A 24,410-nucleotide genomic window follows, 5' to 3' on the forward strand; every position below is an offset into this window, starting at 1 on the left:
AAAAAACAAATACTGTATGCTAACACATATATATGGAATCTTTAGAAAAAAAAAAAAAAGGTTCTGAAGAACCTAGGAGCAGGACAGGAATAAAGACGCAGATGTAGAGAATGCACTTGAGGACACAGGGAGGAGGAAGGGTAAGCTGGGACGAAGTGAGAGAGTGGCATGGACATATATACACTACCAAATGTAAAATAGATAGCTAGTGGGAAGCAGCTGCATAGCACAGGAAGATCAGCTTGGAGCTTTGTGACCACCTAGAGGGGTGGGATAGGGAGGGTGGGAGGGAGACGCAAGAGGGAGGTGTAATGGGGATATATGTATATGTATAGCTGATTCACTTTGTTACAAAGCAGAAACTAACACACCATTGTAAAGCAATTATAATCCAATAAAGATGTTTAAAAAAAAAAAAGCTATCCTCTGGTTGGAGGTATTGCCAGGTTCTAAAGCTGCCGCAGTCAAGCAAACTACCGATGGCGACAAGTTCAAAGCTGCCAAATATCTTTCCCAAAGTCAAGTCAGGGAAAAGAAACGTCCAACAGTAAATGTTCCATCTCTCCTCCAGATGCAATAAAAGGAGGATGCTGAGGATCCATCCATACTTGCTCGTGCTTGGAGAGAGTTCTCGCTGCCTACCTCCCATCCCAGAGGAAACTCGCTCCTCTCCGCGAGAATGGGCACAAGAGATCTCCAAATTTCAGGGATCCCACTCGGGGTGATTTCTCTCCGTTTATCATTTGCGGTCAGATGAAGGAAAGGGGCGACGTCAGCCCCCCGCGGAGGGCGTGCGCAGCAGCTGAGGTCGGGGGGGGGGCGGGGTCGGCCAGGAACCCCTCCGCCGGAGCCCCGGACGCTACCCGGTCCTCTTCCTCCGCGCCGTAACTTGCTGCATCCCCGCTGCCCGGCACAATAGAGGCTCCGCCCTCCCTCCGCGCCAGCGCTCCGCGGCGCAGTCGCCCAGCAGCCCTCGCAGCTGCCCGCCCCACACCCCCACCGGGTCCCCTTGCGCCCCCAGGCTCCCAGCCGCCCGCCCCCGCGCGCCCCGCCCCGCCCGCCTCTGCCAGGACCCCTTCCTTCCACCTGAGCCCTCTCCAGAGGACGGCGCGCTCGGCGAGCCTTACCACCTCCACCTTCCCCGTCACCTCCTCCTATCCTGCGCCCCACTCTCTACCGGGGCCGCACGGTCGGGGCTGATCGCGTTGGGAAGGAGATGACCAGGGTCTCTAGGGAGCATCTTCCCGCCCCGCTCAGCCGCACCCAGCTTTGGAAGGCGCTGTGAGCCTCTCGGGCTCCAGCCAGACACTCTCTCGGGCTCCAGCCAGACACCCTCTCGCCTTAGTCCTTGCCGAGACAACCCCCTCCACCCCACCGGACCCCAGCCATTCTCCAAAGGGGCCGAGCTCCCTCTTGTCGCGTCCCTCATGGCCAAGTCTTTGCGGCTAGCTCTCTGCTTCGCTCTGGTTATGGCTCTGGGCTGGGGGTACAGCACTCCCCCGACTGGGACGACCGACCCCCCAGATGTGCAGACGGTGGCGCCCATGGAGGACGAGACTCTGCAAAACGAAGCGGACAACCAGGAGAACGTTTTATCTCAGGTAGGCTGCGAGTCCCATGCTCCCCCCTCTTGCCCTGGGTAGTGGCAAGAGCCTTAAGATGGTCCTTGCTGAAGCGTTCGGAAGCAGCCTTTCTCCCTCCATTACCAGAGGGGAGGGCACTTTTCCTTTATCAGAATATTTTCTTAAGCAAAGGGACATGGGTCCTCCTCTCAAAATCATAGGGTCTTTCAAAGTTACAGAATCAGGAGAAAGGAGAGGAGAAGGAAGGGAAGACACCACACAACTCCCTGAGAAGAAGAAAAAAAAAATCAAAACCTTTTGGTTGAAGGGGTGTAGAAAGTATGGCCATCTCTTGTCTGTGTGGCTGGTTGTCAGAATTGGAATGTGAAAACAGGCGGGCATGCTGGACAGGAGGCAGATGGCGTAACCCATGGGGAGATATTTCATTGCTCGGAGTGAGACACCCAGGGAGAAAACAGAACAGCAACAAGTGTGAGGAATATGAGATGACCCCCAAACAGAGGGACTGATGATAAGTCCCCACCATATTGAGAAGGTAAAATGGAAATGCAGATCCACTCAGGTCTGGCAGACGCTAGTGGGGAGGGGAGGGAGTGACAGCTGATAGGGACAGGATCTGTAACATATCCTTTTATGAAGTACTTCCACTTGGTTTATTTGACTCAATCCCTGCACAATCCTTATTCCTATTCTATAGTTAAGGACCATAAGGCTTAGAAGAGTAAAGGCCCCCAGAGATGGGTAGAGCCAGGTCTTCTGACAATCTCACGGTTGTCCCAACCCAGTTCTCGTGACTGTAAAAGACAGTTCTCTCTAGAGTGTTTATTTCATGCTTTCCAGAGCCTGCATGATGATTGTGTGGTGGGTGTCGTCATAATCCTAAGGATGGGGGATGGCTGAGAAAGGGTTCCTATAGTGCTGCCGTACCTCCACTAAGCCTTGGGACTGGGGTCCTTGGCTCCTTTCTGTAGAAACACTTGGCATTTATCAAGCACTAGTCTCCTCACCCTTCCTTTAATAATTATGCTAATACATGCCCTGTACTCACCCATAACCTCACACTGACCCCCAAATCGAAAAGACATATAAATCCTTCACACTGGGGCTCTGGAGGACCATCAACAAAAGCCTTCCTGAAACCGGAGCCTCCTGATAGGAAGGAATCCACCCAAGCTCTCAGAGCAGGGATATGTAGGAATCTAGGCAGAGTCTCAGAGAGCAGACAGCTACGATTTACTATCAGCACATAAAGACCGGCCAGTTAAGTCACCCTGAACTACACAGCTCCTTCTTCCACTGATCCATTCTGCATTTGACAACAGTCCTAAAACAAATATTAGTATTAGCAGAAACCCAACCCTTGTAAAAAAAAACATAACGAGACTTCTTCCCCCCTCCGACAGCATCCCAGGAACATATCCACTCCAACAAGCTCAAAGCTTGCCTGACAGGGTCATTAGTCAAATGAAGGGAACCCTTCTCTGTGCCCACAAAGGGAGCCCTAACTTCAGGGATGTAGGATGTCTTGGAGAGGAGCTGGGGAGGAGGCTTCTCCCCAGCAAGTGCCTAGGATCGTGGTTCCCGAAAGCCTGCTGTTATGTGTTTTCCTGCCTGGGGAGGCCGGCGGGGGCAAGCACTCAGAAGGAGATGTTTAGCACTGTAGAAGCCGCCAAGTGCTGCCAGTTCGCTCTCCTGGCTTTGTCTTGGGGTTTGGGTGCAGAAGCTATTCTAGGATCCATATGAACCCTTGGGCTGAGTAAACCTTACTGACGTTTGGATCTGTCTCTCTCCTCCCAGTTTCTTTTCTCCAAATCTAACCCATCCTTTGAGACCAGATCAGATGCCATTTCCTCCAAGAAGTCTTCCCTGGTGCCCGGGTAGAGACACTCTCTGTGGGCCTCTGTTTGAGCTCCCGTTGCACTCCCACTTCAGGGGGCCTTAACACTCCCTAATTGGTGTGACTGTTATTTATATATCTCCTACGCTGTAAGCTCCTTGAGAGCAGTCTCTGTGTCTGGCCCGTTGCTTTACCTCTCACAGCACCTAGCTCAGTTCCAAGGTGGCACTCAATAAATGGTGAATGAATGAAGGAGGACAGAAGCCAGTAGTCTTGAAATTGGAATGTCAGTTTTCCAATCCCTCCATCAATCCCTTCTCTTTTCCTTTTTAAATCTAAATCTGGATTCTAGCTAAGGCAAGGACTACCGGAAGGATGATAGGGCTCATTTGTTTTTTTCCTTTAAATGATGAAAGGCTAAGGCCCCCTGAGAAATGCACAGCTTTCCAAGATAAACAAAGAGAGCTGAACTCTGAGTGCCTCCCAGGAAATGCTAGAGTCAGCAAATTGTGTTGCGATGACCTTTTCAACTCCACATCAGAGCTGTCTGAGGTCTCTGGCTAGCAGGACATCTGACAAAGTGAACGGAGAGCCTTCTTCAGGACCCTAAGTGATGCCTGTGTTTGCACACCCTCAACCTGTTCTCTCTCTCTTTGTCTAGTTGCTCGGAGACTATGACAAAGTTAAGGCCGTGTCTGAGGGCTCGGACTGTCAGTGCAAGTGTGTAGTGCGACCCCTGGGCCGAGACGCCTGCCAAAGGGTCAACAAGGGGACCTCCAGGAAGGAAGACTTCTACACTGTGGAAACCATCACCTCAGGCTCATCCTGCAAGTGTGCCTGTGTTGCACCGCCATCCGCCCTCAATCCCTGTGAGGGAGACTTCAGGCTCCAGAAGCTTCGGGAGGCAGACAGCCGGGACTTGAAGGTAGGACCTGGTGTGGGTTGATGCCTGGGTGAGAGGGTGCCTTAGGGACCCATGAGTCTGGCAAGGCTGTTGCTGGGGATTGTAGGCCTTTGAGTAAGTGGGCCCTGTTTTAGCCTTTAAAGGAGGTCAGACCCTGGCCTGAGAGTGTTGCGTGTGGACCCAAAGCTGATGATCTGACAAACTGGTCATTTGCAACTCTAACGTCTGAGGGAGATGCCTAGAGCAAAGTGTGCCCGCCTCTCTTACGGAGCCAAGGAGGCTGGGCCTGGGAGCAGCTGCCAGACCCAGCCGGCCAAAAGAACTCAGCATTCTTCTCCAGGAGAGTTACTGCCACGATTTGCTGTCAGCACAGGAGGCACCCCAAAGACACACCAGACACACAGAGAGAAGTGAGCCTTTAGTGCTCATTGCAAGGGCTGGGTGACCCAGAGAAGAAGAAGGCCTGGGGCCTGCTCTAGGTCCAGTCATCAAACTTCAGTCCTGTAATTCTGGTCCACAGGATGGGGAAGCTCAGGCCCTACCTGGGGCAGCCCAGTGGGTCAGCTGAGGGCTTCATCTGATCCTGTCCTCCCCTCTCCATCTGCAGCGTGGGGTCGTGGGACGAGCTTGGCTTGGAGTCAGACTTGGGTTCAAATCAGTGCTCTGCTACTGCTTGCTGCGTGATGCTACTCAAGTTACTCACCTGATCTGACCTCAGCCTCCTTGAGTTAAAAAGTAGGAAGAATAACGTCTACCTTTGGGGGTTGTTTTGAGACTCGATGAGATGACAGCTATTGAGTACTTGGCACAATACCTGACATATAGTTGAGGCCCAATAGACACTAGTTCCATTAATGAATGACCATGTAGAGTGCTACCGCTGTGCCGGCAGCTGGTACGCACTCGGTAACTGGTCATCATTGATATTCCTTTAAGCAGAGTAGGGTCTACCAATAAAATGAGCGTCCCAGGATTCAGCCACATCACTCAGAACTACAGCTCTGCCGTGAAACAATCTCTGAACCAAAGGCACAGTTACCCAGTTATAGGACTGGATTCTTGGGGGATTCTGAAACAACAGTACGCAAAATTTTAGGAATCAGAAAATCATCGCGGTACATATTAATCAGCTACCCTTCCTTGGCCTTTACCCAGGATTCAGCTGTCTTCCTCTGAGGGGGAGGAAGGAGATCTTCTAAACGTGAGCATTTCATACGTTGAATTCTTCATCTAATAGAAAAGCTGTTATTGGAGGAGCAGAGATTGCACAACAGTGTCCAACAAACTCTTCAGGGATGGTCCTTGGCAGGGAGGCTCAGTTTGAGCATCTCTCATCTGCTTCCTCAACCTGCACTTTGCATACCCTGGATGTCACCAGCGCCTCAGCCACCTTCCTCCCAGTGGCTCTGTACTGGCAGGAAGGACAGTGTTGAAAAAACTGAGAGAGCTGGGTACCCTGTGACAACTTGCCGCCTCAAAGATGGGCCAGTGGGTCTCTTTTACCCCAGGGGCAGTTTTGCTTTTAGTGCTAAGGAAAAGCTTGTTGGTGTCTTCCAGGGACTTCAGCAGACAATGCATGTGAGTGTTTCAGATCACTTGTTGTGGGCCAAGTACTGTACTAGGTGTCATGGGTAATCAAAGATGAAGATGACATAGCACTACTTCCAAGGAGCTCACAGTCTAGTATGAAAGACAGACATGCATGCAACTGATGGACTTAGTAAAACAAGTATAAACAGTTTGGCGAAGCTGTCCAGACCTCAGTTGACTTGTTCTTGTAGGATTCTCCCATTTTCTTACCCGCGTATTCCAATAGACAGAGTACACCTACACCATTGGGTCTGCTTATGTGCCCACCCACACAAGTGCTGGTTTCTGAGGGCCACCTCTCAACTTCTGGCTAGTGGCTTCCCTGTCCAGCCTCCAACATGGAGATCTAAAAGGAAACGTCTCCCTCTGGACCTGTCTGCCCCAGCCTTGGACTAACGCCTGCCTTTGTTTCATAGCTCTCCACCATCATAGACATGCTGGAAGGAGCTTTCTATGGCCTGGATCTCCTGAAACTGCATTCGGTTACCACCAAACTGGTGGGGAGAGTGGACAAACTAGAGGAGGTAAGGAAGAGTCTGGGTTTCCATATCTTTCTCTTAATCAGGCCCCAAAGTGCATCAAACTTACCATACACTTTTCTTCAGAAAGCATGTACCCTGGCTGTGTTTAACCCATTATTCTTTGGAAAGAAAAAAATATACACAAAACGTAAAACACTCATGCAAAATCATGCCAAATTGTTGGTGACAAAGAGAAATAGTGAAATATAAATGTAAATACCTTCATTTTTCATATATAAGAACCGTATAACCAATGTATATCTATTTTCCCCTTGACGTCCAGGGAACTCAGAGTTAAATAAAATGTAAAAGTGCAATAAGCATCTTACTTCCAGTTTTAAGATGGAGTCATGTCTCTTCTGGGTATATGTTTGTTAATTTCTCTTTTAAAAAATTGTTTTGGTGCATGCCTCTGTGTGTGTGTGTTGGGGGGGTAATCCATCTCAAATCCATTTTAGAGAAAGAAGACATAAAAATGATTACTAATAAATAATATTCCTTATTGCAAAACATTCAGGCTGATCACCCACAGGAAGAATAGACTAGTAATTTAATGTTCATAGACAGAGATACCTCATTTGTATGACTGAGTTCTAGAGAGATGCATAGCTGGAGCTATGGTTTTCAGCTGGTGTGTGATATGATGATGGGAGATAAAAGTCATTATAAACAATCATGTTGACATTGTTTTGTTGCTGTAATGCTTTAACATATAAATAAGAAGTCATTTAGTTATCAGAAAAAGAATGATCATCATTCAGCCTGATTGGTAAGAAGCTTATGGATGTTTCTTCGACTGGCATCCAGTTCTGGAATGGATACTTGAAACAGTGACTCAAAGAGCTGCTGCTTCAAGTAGAAAACTATTTAATTTTTAGAATTTTTTTAAACATTTTTTATTGGAGTATAGTTGCTTTACAATGTTGTGTTAGTTCCTACTGTACAGCAAAGTGAATCAGCTATACGTATACATACATCCCCTCTTTTTTGGATTTCCTTCCCATTTAGGTCACCACAGAGCATTGAGTAGAGTTCCCTGTGCCATACAGTAGGTTCTCATTAGTTACCTACATTATACATAGTATCAATAGTGTATATATGTCAATCCCCGTCTCCCAATTCATCCCACCCACTCCCCTTCCCCCTTGGTGTCCATACGTTTGTTCTCTATGTTAGAATGTTAATATAAGAGGTAAATTTAGGGCTTCCCTGGTGGCGCAGTGGTTGAGAGTCTGCCTGCCGATGCAGGGGACACGGGTTCGTGCCCCGGTCCGGGAAGATCCCACATGCCGCGGAGCGGCTGGGCCCCTGAGCCATGGCCACTGAGCCTGCGCATCTGGAGCCTGTGCTCCGCAAGGGGAGAGGCCACAGCAGTGAGAGGCCTGCGTACCGCCAAAAAAAAAAGAAAAAAAAAGTAAATTTAATAAGCATATTAATATATTCCTCCTGAAAAAGTGGGCTTTTGTGGGTCTCTCATGGAGGAGCTGAGGTTCCCTGATGGGTGATTAGTAGGTAGGATGAGAAAAAAGTAAGGATCTTTAGTGTGGCAGAAAGGGAACTCACTGTACTAGGAGTCAAGACAGAGTGAATTACTCTTTGTTTGCCACTACCAAGCAGCCATATCTCGCTTTCTCCATCTGTGAAGTGGGAAAGGTCCCCTACCTACTTTGTACGATTGCTGAGGAGATAAAAGTTGAGCTGCTCATTTTGGAAACACTTTGAAATGCTAAATAAAACAAAGCACTCAGGTTATGACCAAGGAGTGAGTGCGGGCAACTGTCCCTCTGTTGCTATGCCAAGAGAACTGGGACAAGGCTGATGAAACGCTGTGGTTTCAAGGATTGATTTCAGCACACTCCCTACACTCCTAAAAATGTTCCCAGAAAGTGAACACCAGATCCTTCTCCCCCGGTGCTGGGATGAAGTGTTTTCTGAACATGGCCATTTGCTCTGGGAGGGTTGGTAGGTCCACAGTCATGTCAGTTACGAGGTCTAATGAGTGGGGTCAGGAAATTGGAGCCCAAGCTTGTAGGCAGATCAAGGTGGCCAACGGGATCATGGCAGTCCACTCTTATCACCCCAGTCTTCCTGGAGGGGCTCCCTAAGAGAATCAGGCCACTTGGCATCTCGAGCCTCTCCTTTCCTGACGTTGACAGCTGGAATGATGGGATTTGGAATGGTCAACACCATCCTACTACCAATGGACTTCACGTGGGCTTGGGATTCTTTCTGCTATTTAAAACCACCTTCTGATTCTTTCAGATGGGTTCAAAAGGAATTAAACCAAGATCCCATTGGACCTTCAAAGTTGGAAAGTGCCTGTCTTTCTCTTGGCCCCTAGAACCATCCAAATGTGCAATGCCCCTTTAAAAAAAAAAAAAAGATTGATTTTCTACAGGAACAGGGGTGACAGCCACCTCTTCTGCCTTTACCTGACCTTGGCAGCCACATGTTTTTCATTCTGTCTGGAGAACACAGCCTGGGAAAGATAGCTCTGGGGGTAGAACACAGTGTTCACGAGGCCAAGGTCAGGCACTCAGCCTCTGAGAAGGCCAGTGGGCTGAGCTTTGTTCAAGGCCTATAATGTTTCCAGCCTTGTCTAGCAGCTGAGCCCTCCCTGCTGGCAAAGGGAAGGAGTGTGGATGAATTTGGTGCAGTGCCACTACCCAGCAGGATGTATCTTCTGTGCAGTCATACAGTCACTGGGTTTTTGCCCAAACCAACCTTAGTTATATCGATGAGAGCTACCTCTTTTTCAAAACTGTGGAATGATTAGTAGCAAAAACTGGACCTTTAGAATAATAATAATAATCATCCCTTATATTTGTATAGCATTTGTGGTTTTAAAGCATCCCATATACATTTCGCTTATTAGTTCCTGTGAGCTGGACAGGATATGAGACCAAAGGAAATGAGATGACTTTCCTTCAGTCACAGTGCTAGTGAAGTATAGGCTGGAGGTCAGGCCTTCTGGTTCCTGGTTCCTCAGAGCCCTTTCTAATCAACCTCATAAGTTTCTTCAAATCATTGCTGGCTGCCCTGGGAGCATCAGTTTTTCCTAACCGGAACTTACAGCAATAGGTCTTCCAAAGGAATTTCTAGGCAGAACCATGGCCATACCCCATAAATCCTGTTAAATAGGATTAAAGTTAATTTAGAGAAGGTCCCATCCAGTGAAAGTTTCCCCACACAGGCACCCCAAGATGACAGGGTGCTTTGGTGTGACAACAGATACAGATGGGTCTGGGCCCTGGGCCCACAGACCAGAGCAATGTCTCTCAGCTTCAAGTCCAGCCACTCATCTCCTGGCTCTTGCTGGCTGACTCTGTCTGCAGTCTGCATGCAGTGAAAAGGCAGAATGTTGGGTAAATGGAAAAAACACTCCTTCTCCAGCCTGGCTCTGCAGGAGGAATGGGAGTGAAACTCTGCTCCTGGTCTTTGAATATTCTTGAATCCCAAAGAGAGCTCTATGGAGGTCAGACCAGACAAAAGGGTCAAATTGGAGGGACATTTTGCCCAGAGTAAGATCAGTACTTGGCAGAAGAAGTAGGCACGCACATGTGTATACATTCACCTCAGCTATGTAGGAGGATGTAAGAATGGAAACTCCATTTGTAGATGAAAGAGGAAGAAAGGAGAGAGAAATGGAATCTGAACTGTTGAGAATCTCACCCCTTGGTAAAATCAGCTCTGGAAGCTCTTGTTGGTGGAGTGGTTTTGGTTGAGCTTCTGTTTTAAATTGTGAAAAATAACACATGTATAGAAAAGTGCATAAACAATGAATGTACAGCTTAGCAAGTTATCATAAAGCAAATACCCATGTAACCAGCACCCAGCTCAAGGAACACCCCAAAAGCCCCCCACATGTCTTCTCCCACTCACATCCCCCCCGAAGGGAACCTCTATCCTGGCTTTATGTTAATCATCTCTTGCTTTTCTTTGCAGTTTCATCACCTAAGGATGCATTCCTAAATACAACAGTTTTGTCTGTTTTTGAACTTTAAATATGTAGAATCCTACAGAAGTGTGTGTCTATGTGTGTGCACGTTGGGCTTCTTCCACTCAACTTAATGTTTTTAATACTCACCTATGTCATTTTTTGGCCTGTAGTTCATTCATTTTTATTCCTGTGTAGTATTCTAGTGTGAGATTATACCACAATTTATTGATCTGTTCCACTGATGGCGGATATGGGGGTTATTTTTAGTTTTGTAATTCATAGTAACCCCAGGGGCATCCCTCTATATGCACATCCCATACGTGCATACATTTCTCTGTGATATGTAAGTAGGAATGGAACTACTGGGCTATTAGTTATGCTTATCGGCAACTTTAGGGGATACAGCCGACCTTGCACATCCACATGTTTTCTCATCTGTGGATTCAACCAATTTGAGTTCCCATGGAATTCAACGTTTATAATTACTTGGATGTGACTGTGTACACATGTGCCTTTGTATATGTGTGGGTGTATGTCCCAGGCTCTTGAAATAGATGCATGCCTACAATTTGGTTCAACCACAGAAATTTGGGGGGGATCGAAAATATTCCCCCCCAAGTTCCAGAAAGCACCAAAAAGCACAACTTGAATTTGCTATATGCCAGCAACTATTTACATAACATTTACATTGTATTAGGTATCATAGGTAGTCTAGAGATGATTTAAAGTATACAGGAGGATGTCTTCAGGTTTTATGCAAATCCTACACCATTCTATATAGAGGACTTGAGTGGATTCTGGTATCTGTGGAGAGTCCTGGAACTCATCGCCTGCAGAGACCAAGGGGCGACCGTATTGCCAGGCTGTTCTCCCACGTGGTAGTACGAGTTCATGTTGCCTCCAGCAGGGTGTGAACGCTCCACACACATTCTTACCGAAACTTGGTATTGGCAGACTTTCTAATTTTTATCAATTTGGAGCATGTATCTTAGTGGGACCCTTTCACTGTGTGCCACAAACTTAACCCCCAAAACCTCTTTCCTGTTCCCCTAGTGGAGTCCTGAAACCGCATGGGCATTCCTGTAGAACTTGTCCAAGTAGAAGTAACATCCAAGGTAGTCAGTGGTCCAAGAACCTTCTATGTGGTAGATCCAGGCTGACACTCTTCTGAAAGTGGCTGGGAAAGGAAAAGGGATGCAGGAAGGACCGGTATGTATTGGAGCTGGGGTGGGTGTAGGCACAGAATATAGGTGCCAGGAGAGATAGGAACTAAAAGTCTAGAAGGAAAATCTGTAGCTTCCAAAGGCAAAGGCAGACCCTATTCATTACATGTAGACCTGTCGTTGGCACAGACTCAGCTCAGAAGACTTTTGCTCTGAGCGCTGAATGCACCCAGAGACACAAAGACTTGTAGGCTGCCCAGGCCAAAAAATGGATTCTGATGACATCAGGACAAGAGGCAGAGGTACAGGCCTAGTACCGCGTACTGCTTCCAGGAGTAGATTTATTATCCAAGTAAGAAAAAGACAAACAGAGGGACAGGTCGTTAAAATAATTTATTCTAGCATCAAGGCTTTAGTTGAATTAAGTCATGCCCATAAAAATTGCAAATCTTTGTGAAGAAATGCCCTACCTCCACTTAGCTGCAGTACAACTGGCAACATTTATAATTACTTGGATGTGACTGTACACACATGTGCCTTTGTATACATGTGGGTGCATATCCCAGGCTCTTAAAATAGATGCATGCCTACAAGCTTCCCAAAGTGTGATTTCTGTTGCCCAAGTGTGTGTGTGACTCCTTTTCTGTCACACCTACCCGCTGGAGTTTGCAAACCCCATCCATGAGTACAGATGGCATTGTGGAACCTTGTGTATCATTGAAGCTTTTTCTCCTGATAATGTTGTGTCCAAGTGGGATTTAAAGTCTACAATGGATTTACCAGACCCAGAACTGGCCCTCTCCCCAGAATGTGCTGGCACAAGCACTACTGAGGGCTTCTCCCCCAGACGTAAGAATTTGGTGGCCTTTGTGTTTCTGGTCTGGAAGGCAAGATCAAAGGATCATTCCTGACTCTGGGGGATATATCTTTTTACCAGCTAATAGGAAAATGTAATTTTTGTCTGTGCAGGCCTGGCCATGGGTTAGGGGACCTGTCTCTTTCCAAGCCTCTCCTCTCTGCCCTCCCTCCACTCACATCAAGACACCCCAAGTGCTCACTCTCTCTCCTGATCAAATCTGCACTCACAGAAGGGTTTGCTGTAAACCGTCTCACTCTCCTCCTTACTCAAGTGCAGCCTTGGAGAGGAGTGTCACTCCCCCTGTCTGACCATAATGTCCTCATCTGTGAAAAGGGAAAGGGTTGGAGATAATATTTCTAAGATACATTTCAGCTCTAACGTTATTTAATTCAGTTTACATCTTAGTATGGGTTCAGGTCAATATATAATCTCTCCTGGGTTTTACATATACTTCAAATCTAATCTGTCACTGTGGCATGAAAGGTTTTCTTCCTGGCTAAAGGGATTTAAGGTGTGAGCCTCAGCCCTCCATCCGCTGGCCTGGGAATAGCTTGCAGCTGCCAGGATGTGAGGGAGCGTGTGGCTGTACTGATGGGGTTCATCATCAGAGGCCTGGGGGCTTCTTGCTCTTTACTTGTTTGACTATCTTCCAGGCTCTGGACTTCTTGAGGACAACCTGGGTCTAAGTTATCTTTGTTGGCCAAAGTTTAGCCCAACGTGGGTGTGGACTAGATGCTCAACAGCTGTTAGGTTGGGGGGAGTGATTGAACGCGTCAGCTGGCCGCCCCCTGCAGCCAGGCCGGCCTGCCCTGTGGTCAGGGGTTGTGCTGTGTCCTGCCTGTCCTGTCAGCTGCAGCACCAGCTGTTTCTAGCTGCTCTCCCCATCCAGCTGTCTTATAGGGGCTGGAGACAGCTGTCGCCTAGGGTGTCTGTCCCAGGCCACCTGGTCCTAGTTGTGTCATGGAGGGTTCTGAGGGGGGAAGGGCAGGGCGAACTATGGGAACTCCGAGCCCTCCCACCAGGTCCGATTACTCCCACACTATCTCACTTCACTCCCACAAGGAACCGTGCTCCCTCTGTCCTCAGGCTTGCCATCTGCCTCTGAGCCTTGTGCACATCCAGCCACCTACTAGTGGGGGCACATGCCGGCTGCATGACTTGGGGCCATGGTTTGGCTCAGCTGCAATCTTGCTTAGTCTCCTTCTACAGGAGTCTCTTTACAACACACCAGCTCTGGGTCCTCGGCTTCTTCCCTGTCCCAGCCACGCCAAACCTTAGCTCCCCTCCCCTTTTCCACCTGTGTATCTGCTACTGAGATCCCATGAGTCCGTCCCGCTCCACCTTCGGCAACGCGTGTCAAGCCCTGTTTTGTGTGCTGTGCCACATACAGCTCTTCATTTGTTCTCCAAACCAAGCCTGGTGAGGTAGGTATCATTATTCCTTCCTCCTCTAACTGATGGGGCCTGGAGAGTTCCCATCGCTTGCCTTATGTAGTTACGTAAAACCAGGTAGTGACTGTGGTGTGGGTTTCATACCTGGTCTCCAGAGCCAGCACTTTGCCCACCACACCTCATCCCTGGCTCTGGTTGGGAAAACAAGACCGCAGAGAGCTGATAGAGCTTTGAGCTCTGGTTGTCTTTCCCTCGGGTCCCAACAGTTTTGGCTTAAGCTGCGCTGTGGTCTCACCCAGGCATGCACACACTTGTCCAATAGCTGGACAAGGTCAGGACGCAGTCTGTGCCCGTGGAACAGCCTTTCTGCACATGCCCGTTGCACCAGTCTGCACATCTGCTTGTGTTGTCCCTCCATATGGCTCGTTAAAGCTGTCCTCTGACCAACTGTGCTGCCCAGTGCTGACTGCCAGCTGTACCCTCAGTTCCACCTACATCCAGTTCCCCTTTTCCCAGGGTCTTGCCGAGTTTGCACACTGCCTCCCCTCTGGCACCTGTGCATCTGACTGTGGTCAGCACAGGACACCTGTGCCCAACTGGCAATGCGGGTACCCTCCGATGCCCGACCACATGCCCCCAGCACGTGGCACTTGTTCTGTGAATACCTCTCCGTTCCTTAGCTCTGTCCACCCCAAGGACCATGACACAGTTCCCAGATCTTTAATGGCCCTGACTGGCCGTATCCTGCCAACTGTGCCAGCCCTCTATCTACCTGTGCTTCTTCCCTCCTGCTTTCCCTCCTCATAGCACTAGGATCCTTGGCAGGGACCACGTGGTGTGCTCACCCCTGGCAGACAGGCACCCCTCCCACTTCCTCCACCACATTGCCAGTGCCATGCACAAGTCAAGTTGCACACACTGTAAATGTCACAGTTGCAGCTGTCCCAGAGGGGAAGAGCCAGAGGCATGAGGTCATGGAGTTCACCCCTCTCCCAGGGCAGGATCAAGAGTGTCTTGTGTGGGCACCATCCCCGGTGCCTCCTGAGATGTACCCCACAAAAGGCCCTTGGTGTGAGGAATGCAGAGCCCCAGGGAGGAGTGAGGAGCCCTGCAAGGCCAGCACGCCTGGGGAAGAGGTGGTTGCTGCTCTGCCGCCCTGGGGGACGTCGGCTGGCTTGGCCCAGCAGGCCGATGGGGTGATGCCACCACCAGCCTGGTGTTTATTCAGGTGGCTGGCGGGCTTTGCTGTTCCCATGAGGGGAATAAAGAATATTGCTCCTCCGGGGTCTCAGGGCCAGGCCTGTCTCAAACCCTCCTCTGTGGAAACTCAGAATAATAGCTCCTCACTAAAACCAGAAAGGGTGTTGGCATTTCTAAATCGATGAGAGGGGAGCCTTCCAGGGACCTAGAAAAACCAAACTCTGGAGGGCAGGGGCTAAACCTGTGGGGTTGCCCCTTTGCCTCCCAGCGAGTGCAAGGACCAGTGCTGACTCTTTTGAGGTGTTCAGGAATTGGGTGGGATCTTGTTTTAGGCTACTTAGGCCAAACCATTGGGTCCACCCAGAGAGGGGTCCTAGGGCCATGGCTGGGCAGCAGTTGTGGACATGCCTCAGTCTCCACCTTAGACAAGTGTTGTCAATCTTGCCGATGAGCTAGAATCTGCATCTGTCCCATCACTCTGACTTGCTTTCCTTCGTTGCACTTTTCACTAGTTGATGTTTTCTTGTTTATTTATTGTTTACTTCCCCTCATGGAGGGTGGTCTTCATCAGAACAGGATCCTCGCTGGCCTGGCTTACCCTCAGTGCCCAGGGCTGGACTCACGAGTGCATTAATGAAGAAATACTATATCGAACCCCTGAACCTTCTGGGGCTTCATTACCTGTCACAGGATGTGAGAGTTACAGGAGAAGATGCACAGGTGCACCTCTTAGCAGGTGCTTAAAGATGTACAGAAACGCTTGAATCCCACTCAGGCACCAGGAACTTTTCCTGTCGGCCCCAGAAAGAACCTGGTTCCTGTAAAACAGTCTTTCTCACACATTTGGGCCCCCTGTCCGTTAGCTTTATCCCAAGCTTCCTACATTTAAGACCGTGCTTCCCAAACTTTAATGTGTATGCAGATTGCCTGGGCATCTTGTTAAAATGCAGATTCTGATTCAGCGGGTCTGGGTCAGGTCGGAGCTTCTGCATTTTAACAAGCTCCTGAGTGACGGAGTGATGCCTGTGCTGATGGTCTCTTTGAGTAGCAAGGATTTATGGGAATCCAACATTTTTATATTTCTCCGTATATGCCTATCCTATTGTATATCCTGAAACCAAACTGACAGTGTTCACTGGCCCCTGTGATGTGCTCAGTGCCGCTTGAGAGCTGACTGAGTGCCAGGAACCTCTCCTGGTGTTCTTAGTGATCCAGCAAGTGAACTGAAGAAGCAGGGGCCAAGAGGCTGGGTGCTGGATTCAGTTCTGCCACTTTTAAAAATGATCATGGGAAAAATCACATCCTTACTCTGGGCCTCAGTTTCCTCATTTGTGAAATGAAGGGTTAGGCTTGAGTTCTGGGGTCCATTCCAGCTGTAACAGTCTATGAAAAATTACAACCACTTAGTATGTCCCATGCACTTCCACATATAGTTTAACTCATTTAATCCCCATAACAACCCATAGGGCAAGTGCTAGTATTAACCCCATTTTACACATGGGCAAAACGAAGCACAGGGAGCTTAAGTAATTTGCCCAAGATAACAGATCTAGCAGTAGCACCATTGAGATGTAAACCAGACAGTTTCCTCCAGAATCCACGCTCTTAACCACTATACTTGGCTGACCCTGATAACACTTATCAGGAATGACTGCACCCCCAGTAAAGCCACTTATTCCGGGTATTCGTGAAACAAGACCTCTTCTCAAGGGCTTTAGCTCTCATAGTTGATTCTGTGCAGTTTAGAGAGGTTGGCTTGACCTTAGCCCCACAGACACATTGAGCCTTTCCAGTGCTCAAAATCTGGCGTGCACTGAAGTGCTGTAAGAATAGCATGGCCAGTGGTCTAGAGCCTGGTTAGTTATAACAGTCACATCGTGGGCTCCTTTGGGCAGCCCACGTAGGGCCACTGGAGCCACAGTGTCTGGGTGTCACCATCTGCCTACACACCCCCTAACTCTGAGCCACCGTGGCTTCCCTCTGGGACATGAGTAGCATCTTACCAGGCTGCAGACCGTGCCCGGCAATGTCTGAGCTTTTGCACTTCTCATGTCTGTCTGTCAAAGAAAGATGAAAAGTAAATGCATCTTCTATTCTTCCATGGTTACTTCCTCTATCACCCTCATAAACGGGGCTCAAAGGAGAACATCACATTTAAAAATTCAGATGCTCATGGGAACCTTAGAATGGGGGCCAACGCTGGACAATGTTAGATCTCAGTGCAGTAAACTTCTCTAAGAATAACTAGAGGAGAAAGGATACCTCTAAGTCTGTTGACAGCTGTCCAAGATTCAAATCCCAGTCAGCTTCATCTTCTCCAGGATGCTGCCTCTCATGCCTCTAGTCCACTCCGTCCCTTTGAACCCATGTTGGGCACTTACAGAACCTGACATGGTTGGTCATCTTCTTTCTGCAGTGTGGACCCTGTCTCCCCATCACAGCTGTCCTCCCACTGCACCTGCCTCCGTCCCAGGACAAGAACCCCAGGGGAATTAGAGGCTTTCTTTCTGCCATACTGTACCCTAGACACACAGGAGGTACTCACCAGTGTTGGTTGACTGAAATGTAGCTTTAGTCCTTTCTGATATGAACTACGTCTGGAACATGCCTAATTCGCCAAGCCATTTAGGGAAACTTTTTATGTGTGAATAGGAAAGTTTAAAGCCAGCCTATCAATTTCCTATATAGATGATGCTTTTAAAGTGCTGGGGAGCCATAAAAAGAGAGTGAAATATTGCCATTTGCAGCAACGTGGATGGGCCTAGAGATTATCATACTAAGTGAAGTAAGTAAATCAGACAGGGAAAGACAAATATGATATCATATCACTTATATGTATAATCTAAAAAATAATACAAAGGAGTCTATATATAAAACAGAAACAGACTCACAGACATATTAAACAAACTTATGTTTACCCAAGGGGCAAGGGAGGGGGATAAATCAGGAATACAGGATTAACAGATGCAAACTACTATACATGAGGTAGATAAGCAATAAGGATTTACTGTATAGCACAGGGAACTATATTCAATATCTTGTAATAACCTATAATGGAAAATAATCTGAAAAATGTATACGTGTGGGCTTCCCTGGTGGCGCAGTGGTTGAGAGTCCGCCTGCCGATGCAGGGGACACGGGTTCGTGCCCCGGTCCGGGAAGATTCCACGTGCTGCAGAGCGGCTGGGCCCGTGAGCCATGGCCGCTGGGCCTGCGTGTCCAGATGCTGTGCTCCACAATGGGAGAGGCCACAACAGTGAGAGGCCTGCGTACTGCAAAAAAAAAAAAGTATACGTGTGTGTATATATATATATGTATAACTGAATCACTTTGCTGTAGACCTGAAACTAACACAATATTGTAAATCAACTATATCTCAATTGAAAAAAAGACTTTTAAAAAGTGCTGGGGAGGGCTTCCCTGGTGGCGCAGTGGTTGAGAGTCCGCCTGCTGATGCAGGGGACACGGGTTCGTGCCCCGGTCCGGGAAGATCCCACATGCCGCGGAGTGGATGGGCCCGTGAGCCATGGCCGCAGAGCCTGCGCGTCTGGAGCCTGTGCTCCGCAACGGGAGAGGCCACAGCAGTGAGAGGCTCGCATACCGAAAAAAAAAAAAAAAAAAGTGATGGGGAATAGTTTGTGCTCATTAGAAGAGCATACTATGTAGATTTCTTTGGCCACCTCTTTTAAAATTGCCCAGAAAATCTTTCATTAACTGAGCCACTGGTTCACGTGTGTAGAGGTGCAAGCGAATGGAATTTTTCTGTAATGTTACTCGTCACTGGATAAGAGCGTACTGTGAACCAAGGGTGGATAAATAACAGGTGTCCCAGTAGCCCAGGGACATGGCAGTGTTATCATTAGGAAAGCCGTGGTGGTATTGGGAAGCATTTTCAGCAGAGGATGTACCGGAGCCAAGCTGCCCTGGAAATGCCGCCTGGGACCGAGCTCGGTCCTCAGCACAGGGCCGGACACACTCGAGGGCCCCAGTTGTTTCTGGCTGATTTCTCAGCCTGTCTGTTGAGTCTCTGTGCTCTAAGCAGAAGCTGGCTGCCAGCTCCCTCCTGTTTGTCTTCAAAGCACTTTAAAGGACTCTCTTTTTAAAATTTTCTCTCTTCTTAGGAAGTTTCTAAAAACCTCACCAAGGAAAATGAACGAATCGAAGAGGACGTGAAAGAAATTCGAACTGAGATGAACAAGCGAGGCAAAGAGAACAGCTCCAGTAACATCCTAGACAGCATGCCGGACATCCGCTCGGCCCTGCAGAGGGACACGGCTGCAGCCTACACCCACCCCGAGGTACAACCCAGCCTCCAGGGGCTCTGACCACAGACTCCCAGAAAGCATACTCCCAGCACCTCCCATGTGCATAGCGCTTGCAGGCTTCAGTCCTTCCATGGGCATGCTCTCGTTTCATCTACACAACAGTTCTGTAGGTCTGATGCGGCAGGGGTTGACCCCACTGTACTTAATTAACGTTGAAGCCCAGGGAGGTTCAGTGAGTACTGAAGCCAGGACTCAAATCTGGGTCTTTCGAGTTTCAGGCCCCATTTCTATTATACTCCATCCTGCCTCTTGGAGTACTATGTCTTTCATCATCATACCATGTGGTCTTCACCACAGCTCTGGAAGGCAGGCTGGGGCAGAGATCCATATCCTCACTTTGCAGATGAGAAAACAGATCCAGGAATGCTCACAGTCTCCCTTGCTCAGCTGGGAAGTGGTGACAGGGGTCTCACACCTCTATCTCTTCCCCCTCAGTATTGTCTGGAACACAGAGTCACCTGTGCAGTGAAATGAAGCACTATGTAATGTGACTTGAGTGATGCCAAAGGACCTATTTGCTTAAAAATACCTCCTCATTTGATACCTGTTTCTTTTGGCTCTAGTTACCAAGTTATGTGTACGTGCTAATATTCAATAGTTACGTGTGTTATTTTATTTAATGTATTGGACTATCTTGTAAATTGATGACTGAAAAACAGGAGCTAACCCCCCAAAAGTGGAAGAGGAAATGGGTAAATTCTGGCATCAGGACTTGAAGAGTGTGGATGCTATTAGCAAGGCAGGTCTGGATGAAGCATCGTAAGAGGGGTCCCTGGCAACCACGGGATAGCAGCAGTTAAGAGGGGTTTTGCTCACTTTTACTGGACCAAGGATTGGTGGTGGATGGCAGAGCATGGATTCCAGGTGAACCATTGAGGGATCCCCTCAGCCTGGGGCAGGCGGGCAGGGTATGGGTGAAGCAGGGCCTGGGACACAGACTGTCAGAGCCCCTGAGCTGTCAATGTCAATGTGCTGTGACATTGAAAAGGGCTGGGAAGCATTGCTACGAAGGATCCTGTTGCCTGGGTCATTAAGAATTGGGGTAAGAAAGGAAGTAAGACTGACTAGGCATGTGGGCTTGGAACTCTTGAGCAAAGAAACTCCCCGAAGTGGTGCCAAGCAGACAGCAGCTTTGGTTTTGGGGAACCTTGGGCTCATGTGTTCCGAAGGCAGGAGAGCAGGCAGATTAGGACTTTGGAGGCAAGAAGCCCTGAAGAGAGTATGGTGCCTGCACCCTGCCCCATTTGTAACTCAAAATAAAACCAATTCCAACCCAGAAAATAAGTACAAGGAAGGCCAGTTTTCTGGCTTAGCCCATGATGACTACTTTGACGGGGTTTTTTGGGAAATATCGTATTCCCTCAAAAATTATTTTTTTTCTCATTTTTGGGTGTCCCCGACATGCCAGCTACTGAGTGTGTGTTTAGTCTGCTTGGTGGGTCATCCCTGAGCAGGTCTGAGTTTGTCAACCAAAGAGCCAGAAGACATTTGGGCTGGAAGGGAAATTGGAGGCACCCTCGCATCACACCTGGGGCCCTGCGGCTCCCATCGCAGCCCGTATGGCATCCTTTGCTGGCCCAGCAGCCCAGCAGAGTTAGGCACTTCCTGTGCTCTCTGGCTTCCAATTTCCCAGTCGGCTGAGCTTGAGAATTCCATCTGTTGTCTCGATGACGCGTTATGTGGTATGTTCAGGAACCCAGCTCAGATTTTCCTGAAGGCAAATCAACCACACCCAACTCTTTTTCGCCTTGCTCAGCAAAAGTTTCTGCCTCCTGAAATCCCCATTCACACACTGTGGAAGTTAGCACAGTCCGCCCAAACCAGGGGGGGTGTGGGCAGAGCCAGGGCCAGGGTGGGACTGGAAAGGGGGAAGTGGTGAAGGAGGCAAGGCTAGCCTCTCCCTTTGCATCCGTCTGTCTCTTTAGTGAACCCCGTGCTGAAAAAGGGGGTGAGTGGGGTGTCTGGGTTTGGCTGTTCTTTTCAGGGTTCTTACAGATGATGTCAGGGTTTCTTGGAACGGTGCGTGGCACTTTGCTGGAGGCCTCTTTCCAGGAAGGTCCTTGCCTGGAGGGTTGGCAGGGGGCTCTGGGGGGCGGGTTGGGAGTGGAGAGAGCAGGGTGGGATTGGGAAAACTGGGACACCAGCAGTTGAAGTCATACAACAGTTTAACAGAGAGAGGAAATCAAAGCTGCGGGGGCCACTGCCTCCCAGTGCAGCCAGCGAATCCAGGGAAATTATATGTTCTCTGGCAGAGGCCGTCCATGGTCTTGTGCCATCTTCTTGGCTGGGAGAAGGAACTGCAGTTCCCGCTCGTCCCTAAGAGCTTGGATTAAAGACAGTTCCTGGGGTTTGCCACGAAGAAATGACAACTTGCTTTTGCAATGCAGAGGGAAACCAGAGTCTAGCAATTAGATGGCCCGCGGCGTCTGAGTCAAGGGCTGGGGCCTCTCGTCAGCCTCCCAGGCAGCTCTTTCCCATGGGAAATGAGGGATCCCCAAGTCTGCTGGGCACTAGCCAGACCATGGCCCTCAGGACTTGGGGATGTGGACAAGTTTTTGGATGGCCAATGAGTTAGTCCTGTGGTCACAGCTGAGGACAATGTGGCTTTAATGTAAGGTAGAGCACACGCTCTGAAGCAGGCAGCCCTGGGCCTATTTAATAGCCGAATGACTTAATAAGTGCCCCTCTCAACCACTTAATTGATTGACCTTCAACCAAGTTGCTAAATGACTCTGAGCCTCTCCTTCCTCATCTGTAAAATGTGGATAATAATATCTACCATGCCCCATTATTTTAAGGGTTGAAAATAATATAAAGGGACATGTCTGGCCCTAATAGGTGCTCTGTAAAACGTCATCAGCACCAGCTGAGTATTCCCTGCGCTTCTGATGGAGGTCACCTCACCAGCAAAGAATGGGAAGTGAGAGAGGGGCAGGTAGCAGGAGTAGGGGCTGCTCGGGGCACAAATCTGCCTGTTTCTTCTGGGCAGCGCTCTGGCCCCAGTCAGGGGAGGCTGGCAGAAAGAGTTCCCTGTCTTCCAGGAGTCGGTCAGCTCAGGGGAGCAAGGAACACATATTCAGGAACTTCCATGTCTGCTGTGCCATCTGGATAAACTCTCTTGTCACGGGAAAACCAGTACAGACTTGGGGTGTGGTTGGCAATGAGGACTCTAGGTTTTCTCCAGGCCAGATTTTAAAGGTCAAAACAAGAGCCTGATTTGCTTCTTCCTGTGCAAAGTGAGAAAGTTGGCCGTGATAGCTGGATCCCTGCCAGCTAATGTTCCGTGAACCTGAAGGTCCTGCTCTGCCCCTCAGGACACTGGGCATCAAGGGACAGAGGTTTTGTTTCCAAGTGGACTCTGCTCTCTGGGTGGACTTCACCAAGGATTTAAGGGAGCTCGTCCACCTCCTCATGGTGAAAAGGGGGAGCTTTCATGGCTTAGATGGCTACAGGGAGCAACCCCTTCATCATTCAGCCATTGGATACCTCATGAGAGCAGCGCTGGGCCACTCCCACTTAGGTCGCTGCATGCTTTACTGATGGAGCCACTGCCCCTCAGGAGCTGGACCCCCTGTCCAGTGGCTCTGACTTTCAGCACAGCTAGCTCACAGGCCCAGTGCCCAAGGCCCTCTGCTTTCAAAGGTGGGCGATTGTGATCCTTTGGGTGAGGGGACATGACTAGATGGACCAAGGAAGGACCCAGAGACTCTGCCACACTGTGGACACAAGAGCTCAGTCCCCAGGCAGCAGCTCTGTGGAGGACAGGGTGGTCCTTCCATGTGACCAGAACCATCACAGAGGACTTCTGTGGTACCATCAAGATGCCCAGGTCATCGGCTGCCTACTTTAAAGCATCATTTGATTTGACAAAAATCCCAGTGCTAGTCACAAATGTAGATGGTTGCTTGGGATTTGTTATGATTCAGAAATTCAATTTAACAGGCATTTACTCAGGGGAATTAAAGATGAACAAGAGGTGGTCTCTCCTCTTCCAGTTACTCAGTCAACAGAGGCAACATCCTTAAGTAATGCCTGTGGAAGGCAGGCTGAGAAAGGTGTTACAACAGAAGTACAGACTTGTATCCATTAGGAGTTATGTTCGGCTTTGAGTAAGAGACCGAAATACAGTGCATTAAACAATAGAGCGGTTGGTTGTCCTTTCATGTAGAAGAGCTCTGGAGGCAGGTGACCCAGGGCTGATATAGTCAGCTGCAAGATGTCATTAGTGATGTCCATCCTCAAAATCCCCTCATGATCGCAAGATGACTGCTCAGCTCCAGCGATCCTGTCCATATTCTCCTGGCCAGAGAAATGAGGAAGAGTGCAAAAGATGCCTTCCAGCTGAGTCAGCCCCAAGTCTTAAGAAACTTCTCCAAAAGCTCTTCCCACCAACTTCTACTTATACCCTACCAACCAGAACTTAGTCCCATGACCACTCCCACAAAACCAGTTTCTCATTAAGTCGGGAACAAGGAGACGGGGATTTGGGTAGTCACTTGGAAGTCTCTGCCACAAAGTGCAAAGTGATGATTGGGAAAGAAAGATTAATTCTGAATGAAAAGGTCTGGGAGTATTTCCTTGGGGTCCTGAGATTTTAGCCAGGCCTTGAAAAATGGGTTGATTTCAAGAAATACCTATATGGGTGCGGGGGTGGGGGGATGAGAATGGCCTTCCAGACAGAGAAAACACACTGAGCAAAGACCCAGAAGCTCAGGAGAGCCAAGAAGTTCAGGAGTCAACCAAGTGCCTGGAGTACCGGGCGTGTCGGCGCTGGAGGGTGGAACAAAAGAGAGAAGAATGCTGAGCTGGGTCAAGTCGATTTGAGTTCTCAGTGCCAGGCCAAGGACTTTGGACTTTATTCTGGATTCGTTAGGGAGGGCTTGGGGCAGTTTGCTCTAACAGCATAAGTAAAAGCAGTCATGATTCATCCTGAGGTATGCAGCTTGGTCCTCAGCCTTCATGTCCCAGCCACATGGACCTCACTAGAAACAACTGATACCAGATCTAAGTCACCCAGCATCCCCAGACCAGAGCTGAGAGGACAACTGCACTCTCTGAGAAGTATAGCATGGAGGTTAGAGACAGAGTCTGGAGCCA

The 24,410-nt window shown here is 48.9% G+C and overlaps 1 protein-coding gene across 1 annotated transcript in view; it reads left to right on the forward strand.

Annotated features, from left to right (window-relative positions):
• The first annotated feature begins 969 nt into the window (after positions 1–969).
• OLFML2B (olfactomedin like 2B) overlaps positions 970–24,410 on the forward strand; it is a 41,492-nt gene continuing 18,051 nt past the window's right edge. Inside the window, exons 1-4 of the mRNA XM_029229582.1 lie at positions 970–1,601; positions 4,082–4,345; positions 6,331–6,438; positions 19,110–19,286. Coding sequence (XP_029085415.1) covers positions 1,428–1,601; positions 4,082–4,345; positions 6,331–6,438; positions 19,110–19,286 — 723 coding nt within the window. The 5' untranslated portion in view covers positions 970–1,427. The remainder of the gene's footprint in view (positions 1,602–4,081; positions 4,346–6,330; positions 6,439–19,109; positions 19,287–24,410) is intronic.

Source organism: Monodon monoceros, unplaced genomic scaffold (assembly GCF_005190385.1).
Source record: "Monodon monoceros isolate NGI ecotype Baffin Bay Population unplaced genomic scaffold, NGI_Narwhal_1 Super_Scaffold_18, whole genome shotgun sequence".
Lineage (NCBI taxonomy): Eukaryota > Metazoa > Chordata > Mammalia > Artiodactyla > Monodontidae > Monodon > Monodon monoceros.